This window comes from Chrysochloris asiatica, unplaced genomic scaffold (assembly GCF_000296735.1).
Source record: "Chrysochloris asiatica unplaced genomic scaffold, ChrAsi1.0 scaffold00041, whole genome shotgun sequence".
NCBI classification, from domain to species: Eukaryota; Metazoa; Chordata; class Mammalia; order Afrosoricida; family Chrysochloridae; genus Chrysochloris; species Chrysochloris asiatica.
In genome coordinates, this window is record NW_006408559.1 from 15,829,788 (window position 1) to 15,841,292 (window position 11,505).

The 11,505-nt window shown below is 46.9% G+C and overlaps 1 protein-coding gene across 1 annotated transcript in view; it reads right to left on the reverse strand.

Annotated features, from left to right (window-relative positions):
* Positions 1–1,839: 1,839 nt before the first annotated feature.
* The window catches only part of TRPV5 (transient receptor potential cation channel, subfamily V, member 5), a 35,327-nt gene continuing 25,661 nt past the window's right edge, over positions 1,840–11,505 (reverse strand). Inside the window, exons 9-15 of the mRNA XM_006861271.1 lie at positions 9,429–9,515; positions 9,248–9,324; positions 8,851–9,016; positions 8,601–8,667; positions 6,684–6,952; positions 2,697–2,803; positions 1,840–2,137 (exon numbers count right to left, since the gene is read on the reverse strand). Of these exons, the coding sequence (XP_006861333.1) occupies positions 1,840–2,137; positions 2,697–2,803; positions 6,684–6,952; positions 8,601–8,667; positions 8,851–9,016; positions 9,248–9,324; positions 9,429–9,515 (1,071 nt within the window). The remainder of the gene's footprint in view (positions 2,138–2,696; positions 2,804–6,683; positions 6,953–8,600; positions 8,668–8,850; positions 9,017–9,247; positions 9,325–9,428; positions 9,516–11,505) is intronic.

The window sequence follows — 11,505 nt, forward strand, 5'->3', positions numbered from 1 at the left end:
TTGAGACAAATGTTGCGATCAATGGCAGGACACAAGTACCATTGCTTGTCCTGCTGTTCCCGGTCCTGCTGGAGGAGCCAGTTTGCTGAAGAAGGAGAGCTGTTTTGCTGGGAAATGTTGAGTTTCCAAACCCAACCCAACCTTTTGAATCAAGCTTAAAGTTCTGTAAAATGCCTGGTAGAGGTGTCCAAGCTCTTATTTGAATGTATGGGGACAGTTTGGAGCTGTAGATAGTAAGTGGGATTCCCCAGCTTGGCAGAGCTGCCCAAATGAAGAAGAAAGCAGGGAGTCTTGGTCAGAGCCTTGTGGACCGAAATGTTGGAAAGCAATGCCAACTCACAACAGGTGGAGATCCCAGCATGAGCTAGGCAATGTAAATTAGTGCTGAGAAATCTGACTGGAATGGGGAGCAGAAGGCACAGGGCTGAAAGAAGAGGTAGGCGGGAGAGAGGGCATTTGCAGCTTCTTGAAAAATGAAGAAGAACCAAGTGTATGCATTTACTGGCAGTTTCAGCTGGTGGAAAGGGAGAGGTTGAGAATGCACTCATGAGGAGTTAGAAGCAATAGCGATGAACACAGGTCCAATGCCAGAGACAGACAGACAGACAGACACAGAGAGAAGGGGTCTGGACACTGAGGGGAGCTCAGCTTAAACTGGAGTGAAAGGAGACAAAGAAGGATTCTGGTGACTATTGGAACGTATTAAATTCCACGCCACCTCTGTCTACCAAAGTGTACACACGTGCATGTAAAGGAGTTTGTGTACAAGTGTGAATGCAAACGTGTGTGAAATTCTGTGTGTTTACACACAGTTGTGTGTACACTTGTGTTTCATGCATGTGCATGTATGTGCTTGGGAGTGTATTGTGCACCCATGTATGTGGTCCCCATTGTTGGGCATGGGGCTATATACGTATACACTTGTGTGTCTTGTTGGTGTCATACTGTCTACCTCTTTGCTAGTCCAAACCACAATCCTCTTGAAGCTGTCATGGCCTTGAAGTGAAGGTGATGAAAGGGACAGAAAGAGAGGTGAAAGACTGGGGACCAAAAGGGAGACTGTCCATGAGTCATTGCAGCAGATGCCTGGGGTGCAACCCCCCCTGCCCCCAGCGAGGGCGCCCTGTTCTCTGTCACATTCTTACCCCACAACTTCTCACAGGACACAAGGAGGTAAGGAGGAGAGGTGACCATGGCAGGAGACCCAGGGTGACACCTATCATCTGAGGAGCTCCTGATGATTGAATAGGAAGGTCACATGGAAGAAATGACTGAAGGGGCCTCATACTGAAAACCATACCAGGATCCACATTGAATGCTAATACTTCCTGACACCAAGCCTCAGAGAGCAAGGAGAAGGAGCTACTTCCTGCAGCTTTCTAGTTTGGGGTTGGGCCTATGGATGAAGAGAGTTTCCTTAGGGAGTGGCGACAGAGAACGAGCCACAAGCTCCCAGCTATGACTGACTTTTCCATACTCAACTCTGTGGAACCAGACAGGCTTCCAGACATGCCACCAGCGTGGGTCAGAAAGATACATGGCCTGGGAATTCGCCCATCATCCCTTCCGCACATCCATAGTCGCTGTGTCCAACTTTGTACCAAAAGACACCTCTGCATCCTGAGTTATGGAGATTCCAAGAACCCAGAAGTTGGTGGCACCATAGTCTCCGTTGTTTGATGCCAGAAATGTTGACATGCAGGTGAGATATGACCTCCAGGAACAATGCTCTCTATAGCCTCCATGACTGACAGGCATGGAAGGTTCTGCCTGATTAAGTGTCATCTCTGCTAAACCCACAGGCCACCTGGACTTAGGTCAAGCATAAAAAGACCCTCATCATATATGGTAGACTCTCTCCTCTCCATCCCTCTCACTCAATTCCAAGCCCAGGTTCACATGTCCCAGGGTGTTGCGACGAAGGATATCCCAACCTCGGTTACTGCTGCTATGGGACGTGGTCCGGGACAGAGAGGGCGTGGGTAGGGCCAGCGAGGCTCTGGCCAGAGTCCCACTCTCAACCACAGAGGGCAGTTCCTCAGAAAGCTGCTCTTGTCCATCCTCCTTGTCAGGGCACTTGAAGGCTTCCACATAACGAAGCATTCGCAGAGGGTTCTGGTCATGGTGAGTCTCCACCCTAGTTGTGGGGAGGGGAGAGGTAGAGGTGAGTGGTCCATGCAGGAGACTGGAACCATGCAAGGGAGGGAGAGCAGAGTGAAGCAAGGAGAGTGTCCAAGGCCAAGGGCAGACAGTAGAATGGTGGGGAGAGGGAAAGGAGATGGGCAGCCAGGTTCTGGGTCTAGGGCTTGGAGTATCTCAATGTGAATGTGAGAGAGAATGGAACCAGTGAGGATATGCATGTGTCATGAGGACAAGGAGAACACAGTTCTGAAAACACATATAGGAAGGGAGGAGGGGGTCAGAAGCTGAGTGGGAGGGTAATGGAAGAAGCTTGACCAGAATTTAAGAGGGACCCGAATGGCAAGGAGGGAGCACGCGTGAGCCTGCACACATTACTGTCTGGCATACATGAATTCTGGCATTCGCTGCCAACCTTCTTTTTGTCTCTGCACATTGACTCCATCCCCTCCCGCAAATGGCATCACCTCATTGAATGACAACTGCTCTTCCTGAGAGTTCAGGCTGGAGTCTCAAGAAGGAAGAGGAAGGGAGGTATGTGATCTCACATCACTCACCGCAGGTACCAGCGGTCCCCCAGTCCGTACTCGCGCCCACAGATGCCAGAGTGAGGCCACAGACAGCGAGGCAGCTTCCGTTCCAGCATCACCGTGGTGGCCACCACCTGGAAGGAGCCAGAGCAGAGAGAAGACTCAGAGATATGGGGTCTAGAGACCCCAGGTCACTGACAGAGGAGACTAGACAGCATCCTTGACCTTACAGTCTTTCTTGGCCCCATCCAATAGTCTGTCCACACCCCATAATCTATCCCACCCCATAGCCTATCCACCAACAGAGGTGTCTAGACAGCACTGTGGGACAAGAACACCAGATGTCCAACGGTCCTCACCCCATAGTCTGGCTCCACCCCATAGACTGGTTCCACCCCATAGTCTATCCTTTACCTTATAGTCTACCTTAGCCCCTCCCAATCGTCTGTCTCCACCCCATAATCTGTCCCCACTTTATAGTTGGTCCCACTCCATAGTCTGATTCCACCTCACCAAAAGCAGAGATCAGACAGCTCTGCAGGTCAAGGACATTAGGTTAGTGCTGAAGATGGCCATCGGTCTCCACCCCATAGTCTGTTCCCACCTCACACTCTATTCCCCAAGGCCATAGTCTATGTCAGGCACAGGTTGCTCTACACATCTTTCATCAGGAAAGGAGAGAGGATATTTTACCTTTTATTCATATTCAAGAAAAATGAGTCATTCCAAATTAATTTCATTTCCTATTTTCATAGGAGAGTAGTAGAACAACTATCTTGAGTTAAATAAAATGATTAAATACACTCGTTATGATATTGGTATAAAATGATCACGCTACTGTTCAAGGACTTTGCAGCAAATTAAATGCCCTAAGAAGGAAGAAGGCTGATTAATGACTCTGGGAGGGAAATTTCTAGTGACACGTCATGTGTCTGTCCTTTGCCCAGCTCTCATTAATTACTAGATGAAACCTAGAAGACACTCTTATCAAATATGTCTGTGACACGCATTTGGGAAGGCTGGTGACAGAAGCAATATAAAAATGACCTCACCAGACTTGAATGCTAGTGGAATCTAAGGAAACAAGATGGAAAAAGATCAAAGAGCTCAGCTAGGTAGGTCACGTGAAAGAGGTGCAGGGGTTCCAGGTGACCCTAAGCTTCACAAGGGTCAATTACATATTTGCTACATACTTGACTCTGTTTAAGGTGGTATTGATAACATACTAGCATGATCACTCTGTGACACATTGCTCCGTTCACATGAAGAGCATTCTAGTTTTTAAACGAGCATGAACTATTAGGTCATGAACTAAGGGTGCTATCAGAAGGGTTAGGTTAAGGAAGGCTTCATAGATGACGGAGCTAGCAATCCTCAAATGGTCCAATACACTTCCCCACCCCATCTTTCTCAGATCTCCATACTGGCCTTCTTTTGTTTCCTCCTACCTCAGGACTCTCAGTCTTTCTATTCCCTTCCCTGGATATTTCTTCCCTTAAAAATGACGTTTATGGTTTCTTCTTGCTCCATCATTCAGTCCCCACCTTCTTTTGGTAGCTGAACTCATCTTTCATTGGAAATAACTCCTTCACTCTCTCAGTCCATTGTACAGAGTAAACTGAACTACACACAGTCAATTAATCTATTTTCTTCCAAATCCTAAGACCATCATCATCTTCACGACTACTATCTCTCTCAGCACATCACCACTTGCACTTTCACCACCATCATGACCACACTGTCACTATCACCACCTCCACCATCATTTCCATTACAATGACCATCATCGCCACCAACATGACCACTCCCACCACCTCCACCACCATGACCATCTCCACCACCATGACCACTCACTCCCACCACCTCCACCACCACTTTCACCACCACCACCATCTCCACCATCACCACCATCCTCACCCCCACCATCACCATCCCCACCCCATCTAGCACCACTACCACCAGTACCTCCACCATTACTGCCACAACCACAATTTCTACCACCTCCATCACTCTCCAGCTATTGGGGAAGAGACGCTTTATTAAACACTACAGTGTTGCACAGCATCAGGAAGCACACAGAACACAGTATTGATGATGCCCTTGGAACTGTGCAATGTCATATACCTGCTTCTTCCCTGGGGAGTCTGGGGGCATCTATGAGCTAAATCTCCATCATAACAGTAGAACTCAGAAGAACAGAGAATCTGATGTGTGTGAAATGGAGACAGGTTCTGGCCAGACCTACCTAAAGCCAGTTGTTGTTGTTGTTGTTAAGTGCCTTCGAGTCGGAGCCGACCCATAGCGACCCTGTACAGGGTTTCCGAGGGTGTAAATCCTTACGGGAGTAGAAAGCCTCATCTTTCTCCCACAGAGTGGCTGGTAGTTTCGAACCACTGACCTTAAGGTTCGCAGCCCGATTCGTAACCACTACGCTCCTCTAATGTCATTATGAAGATTAACACATCCTTCTTCTCCATGAACCTTTTATGTAAACGTCTGCTTGAGGGTGGAGTTCTGTCCCCGTGGCCAAGAATCCTAAAGGATATAAACCTCATCCTCCATCATAAATGACTGACTACTCCCCATCTTTGTGGCTTCATCTTAAATATTATTTGCCTGGGACACATTTTCTCATTCTCTAATCAGATTCCTTGGTTGAGTCGCCCCTTAGTACCTTGTGCTTCTCTATGAGGATTTTATTATGATCACTGCTGTGCAGTGCAGCTATCTGTAGGTCATTTGTTGTTTGTCTTCCCAACTAGACAACTAGCTTCATGAGGACACCGATGGCATCTGCTGTGGTCAGACTGAGTCCCCAGTTGTGGATATTTCCCCAACTTACCACAGTCTGAATAATTCTATACAAATGGATGAAAGTCAGAGGGGATACATTATGACAACACCCAAGTATGTCATTGGTGCCCATCTGGAAAAGCATGCTTTGTGTTATACCAGAGGAAAAGACTGGGGTTCAAGGAAGGTATCTTAAGAAGCAAGGGTTCAGTCCAGTTCAACATGAACCTTTTTAATAGGATCAACTTTCAACATGCAGAATAACTCACCTATCCCCAATCCATATCCAATGAGATAATACATTCCTAACCCTATACAGGGTCGCTACGAATTGGAACTGACATGGTGGCACACAACCACCACCAATCAATATTCAAAGGAGCCCTGGAAGGTTTAGCATTGGCTACTAACTGCAAGGCTGGCAGTTCAAACACACCAGCCATTCTGAAAGAGACTTTAGAGTACTGGAAACTCTAGGAGAAGTTCTCCTCTGTCCTATATAGACAGGGTCACAATGAGTCAGAATCAACTTGGCAGTGTTTTTTGGTTCAATCAGTATTTAAAAAGACTCTCTGATCAATAAATGATAATTATGCTAGGTAGGACAGCTAAGGTCACTTCCAACTCTAACATCTTAATAGTCTATGATGAAACCAAAAAAAAAAAAAAAAGATCAGAGAGAAATAAGATCTATAGGAGCAAATAGACGATTTGATTCAACAGCAGAAACTAGACTATATGCAAGTAAGATGGTTACTAATTCCCATTGGAATCAAAGATGACTCCTGAACGTCTCCTTCTTCCCTAGGATCAAAATGCCCACTTCTTGCCCCTGTCCTATCTTATTTTTCTTCGCCTTCCTCTGTCTATCCTCAGGTACCTCAGGTTTACATAAACCTCTGTTAAAGCATTAACTCCTGATGTTAAACTAAGGCTCTTTGAGCAGTCCACCATTCTATAACACATGCTGAACGTTCTCTCCATTCCCTGACCCTTAGCAAGATTATTGTTGTTGTCCTTGCATTGGTCAGCATCAACTCATGGTGACCTCATGTACTGCAGGATGCAGTGTTGGACAGCTCTGCACCATCTCCATGATCATTGTATGTCTGAGCCCATGGATGCACCTATTGTGTGAACCCATCTCATGAAGGGTTTTGCTCATTTCCACTGACCCTCAACTTCACCTACATTAGCAGTATCAACACTTAAAAAACTCACCTGGGCCCTCCACAGCTCATCCCGCTCATGGGCCACCCTCCAGTGAGTGTCACCCATCATGGCGATGAACAAATTGAGCATGAGTAGTGTGGCGATGATGGCGAAGGCACAGTAAACCACACTGAACATGAAGGGCAGGTTCACATCATAGTTGGCGGGTCCATCAATGACGGTGAGGAAGAGCTCAAAGGTACTGAACAGAGCCATGGGGTAGTCATAGAAATGCCCCAGGTTGGTTGGGTCCTCCGTCTGGAAGATGATATAGAACGCTGCCCCACCCAGGAAGAAAGCATGGAGATGAGGAAGCAGAGTTACAAAATAAGCATGGACCTGCTTGGCACTCATCATCCTACCTTTGATGTGCACATTTCCATCTTCTCTCTCTCTCTCTCTCTCTCTCTCTCTCTCACACACACACACACACACACACAAGTGCAGATGTATCCATGGGTGCATGGAAGTCACATTTTACCTCTGGAACCAACCAACCCTGAGATGTTCCCTGACATCTGGGTCATGGTAACACTCAGTCACGGAGCAAAAAAATGATACATTCAATAAGTCACCTAACTGGTTTTTACATTTTCGAAAGCCATACGTTTAAAATACGTGTTGTTACAAGAATGCATGGCATCTTCACCAATGTTAAGGAGCTGGATGCATGAAAAGATTAAAGCAAGAGCACTGTTATTATCTCTATGGTCTATAGACCACCACCCATTACCCTGGGATTTCCTGCACAGTGAGGAGCACAGTGAACATCCTGGGATCTCATGGTAGCATACTCTTTGTATGGGGAGCTGAGACATGAACATGTTGAGCCCATCCCAGCTGCAGAAATAGGGTCTATGACAAAACATTGCTTTTTTATGGAAGAAAAAGCAAGTGCAAGGCCAAGAAGGGATAGTTCAGGGGGTTCTATATATAAGGCATCTGCAGAAACAACTCCTCGTGTAATCTGCATATGTGTAGATGCCTGGTAGGGAGCAGCGGGGATGGGGTGGGGTGGCTAAGGATAAGGTTGGTGAGGACTCAGGGAAGTCCAAACAGGCAACAGGATTAGAGCTCAGAGCTTGGTTTCTTTTTGTTCCCTTATCGTTCTGTGGGCCCAGAGTCCCCTGTATTCAGTCTTAATCTATTAGAGTTGGGAGGGGGTGTCTTCCAATATCATCTAACACAATCCCCGTGTTTTATGGGTGATCAGCTGGAGAAATTGGAGGCTCAATGAGATGGGAGTTGTAGGCCTTCCTCTTTTCCTTCTAGGACCCTTCTGCATTCCACGACTCCCTAGGAACTCTCTTCTCCCTATTCACTCCCCCTCCATCCCACTGGCTCTTTCTCCATTCTTTTTCTTCCGTGTTTCATCCTCTCGATCCCTGGTTCTCCTACTTCACTTTGACTGAGCCTCTGCTCTTCTCTGTACCCTCCCCCCCATCTTTCTTAACAACTCCTCTCTTTCTGTTCCCCCTTCTTCAAACTCTGTTTCGGTACCTTCTCTTTCTAATTCTTTTCTTTCTCACTTTAAATGCTCACAAGGATATTGTGTTTTACTGAATGTTTTATGTTTCTTATTCTGAACTGTAAAATGTGGGAGGTTAAACATTGTACTGTATTTGCACACATACTTCTCAAAAGTCCACGATTGGCCAATCTTTCCTGTGCAATGTCCCCCTGTCTCCAAAACCCATTCTTTCCTTCTCCTTTAAAAGCCTTGCTGGGCATTAAGTCAAAGCAGATATAATTGTTTCAGAGATTCAGAACACATAGGTTTCCTTCTAGTTCAATCTGGGTGGGCCAGACCCTTTGGAGTTGGGTATTTTTTTGACTCACATTTTGGATTTGCAAAGAGCAAGAATGAGCATGGGCTCCCTGGAGAACTGATCTGATGGTCAGTGGGGGAGGGAGTGGTGCTCTTACCAGAGGCAAAGCCCAGGATGACCACAGCCATGAGCCAGCAGAACCGCAGCAGGTCTCCAAAGATCATCTACCAGAAACAGAGAAAGGGGAGAGTGAGGACAAGTCCTTCTCCACCTGTCTCTGAGCAGATACCCTAACTGGCCAGGAGGCCGTGATGTTCCGATAAGTCCACCCAAGTAGCCCTCACACCCAGCTCTCCTGTAGCAGGTTCTATGGTTGACCACAGGGGATGCTTGGAGAAGGCACAGACCTTCTGGATCATGATGGTGAAGGGACCCAGCATCTGGAATCCTCGGGCGAAGTACATGACACTGCACCAGCCCAGTACCAGGGCGAAGGACATGGGCACCACCTCCCCGTTGGAATTGGTGAGCCGTAGGACCATGGTGACCAGCACCATGCAGGCGTAGGTGATGCTGGGGGCAGAGGGAAAGGAGGGCTCAGTTATCTTGAGGGTGAGCAGCAAAAGGGTACTGAGACAAACTCTCAAACTCCAGCTTAGTCCTTATACCTTAAACCCACACCCGAGTCCACATCTACACCCACCAGAGAGGATCCCCAAATCAGCTGAGGTCTATATCTCATAGATTTCACTGGAAATGGAAGGACTCAGAGGAAAGGTAGGACCAGAAGAAGGGAACACTCACATGATGACATGGAATGGCCCCCCAAGGATGGTCTGCCCAAAATAGCGAGTGGCCCCAACCCTGAAGATGTCCGGGATCTGTGGAGAGGGAAATGTAAATATGTTGGCTTTAAGCTCCCTAAAGACTTGAGCTTTGTCCGGGTTTCTGGGCAGATGGCCTCACCCACCCACCTACAACTCACCTCTACAAACAGGATGAGCACAGCCCCCAAGACAGACACCAGCTCTCCCACCAATCGGATGCTATCCTGGTAAGTCACATAGGCTTCCTGAGGGGAAAATTCAGGATAAGATATGCTTTCTGGTGGGTGGAGAGCAAAATCCTTTGGAAAAAGATTTTTCTTGTGAGTGTGACCTTATATGTTTTTTAAAGATATTATCAGTTAATATGAGGTCATACTGGAATAGGATGGGTCTTAATCCAATCACAATCGTGCCCTTTATAAAAGAAGAGAGAATCACAGAGGGAGATGGCCATAGGAAAATGAGGTAGAAATTAGATTAGACTGGGCACCAGCTGTCACCCAAGTCTGTGAGGAGAGAAACATCCAACAATTCTTCTCTCAGAAGAATCAACATGGCCAACACCCTGAGTGTGAACGTCTGGCCTCCAGAACTGCGAGACAATAAATTTTTACTCTTACGAGAGTCGCCCAATTTGTCCTGCTTCCTAGGCAGTCCTGGGCACTGAAGACAGTGTCTAAAGCTGCCAAGGACCATCTAAGATGAAGGAAAGGCCCCCTTGCCATCATCACCTCCGCTGCATGTACTACTATGGTCAACTCTGTGACCTGAGTTCAAGATCAAGAACACAAGTTTTCATGTAGGTCTCTAATATGACTGGAGCTGTCACCTGGCTAGTCACCATTTATGTTTGTCCGTGCTGTGAGCAGTAGTTCACGATGCATGCACTGAACAGATGAGTACTACAGGAAGACCTCATAGTGCCTTTAGATTCAGATAGGACGAGACTTACCAAGAAACAGTGGGAATGTTTCAGGAGTGACCAGGATAGGAGCTGCCATCGAGTCAAGTCTGACTCATGTTACTGCTAAGTGTTGTTGGATGCTGAGTCAGCTTTGACTCAAAGTGACCCTGTGCACAACACAACAAAACTGACCAGTCCTGCACCATCCTGGCCATTATGAGACCATTGTTGAAGCCACTGCATCAATTCGTCTCACTGGGGGTCTTCTTCACTTTTGCTGATCTTCTGCTTGACCAAGCATGATGCCATTTTCCAGGGACTGGTCTCTCCTGACAACATGTATATGAGACAGAGTCTCATAGTACTTCCAATATTCTTCAACAACACCATCACTCAAATGCTTCAGTTCTTGTACAGCCTTCCTTACTCACTGTCCAGTTTTCACATGCATGTGAGGTTTTTGAAAATATCATGGCTTGGGTCAGGTGCATCTTAGTCCTCAAAGTGATATCTTTTCTCTTCAACACTTGAAAGAGGTCATTAGCAGCACATTTGTCATTGTTGTTGTTGTTAAGTGCCGTCGAGTCGGTTCCGACCCATAGCGACCCTGTACAGGGTTTCCGAGGGTGTAAATCTTTACGGGAGTAGAAAGCCTCATCTTTCTCCCGCGGAGCGGCTGGTAGTTTCGAACCACTGACCTTAAGGTTCGCAGCCCGATTCGTAACCACTACGCTACCAGAGCTCCTTAAGTGACCCAATATAGAATTTCTAAGACTGCAAATCTTTACAGGGGTAGACAGCCTCATCTTTCTCCCACAGACACTGGTGGGTTTGAAACACCAATGTTCACATTAGTCTCCAACACCTAACCCAAAGCACCACCAAGACTCCATAACAACTCGTGACTAAACTTCAAACATTTATTTATTCTTTTAAAGAACAGACAACCTGTAAAATCCTCTGAGGAAGACCCCCAGTGAGATGAACTGACACAGTGGGGGGCAACAATGGGTGCAAACATAACAATTGTGAGGCTGGCTCAGGACAGGGCAGTGTTTCCTTCTGTTGTGCATGGGTCACTATGAGCTGGGACAGGCTCCTTAGAACAACAAACTTCTCTGATGCTTATCTCACTTAAGAAACTGGGACATTGTATTTTATCATAGAATGGAGAAGGCCTCTTGCTTCCAAGAAAGTGGAGTTCTTTCTTGCAGTCTTGCTTGCTTCTGCAGTCTTGCTTGCTTCTGCAGTCTCGCTTGCTTCTGCAGTCTCGCTTGCTTCTGCAGTCTCGCTTGCTTCTGCAGTCTCGCTTGCTTCTGCAGTCTCGCTTG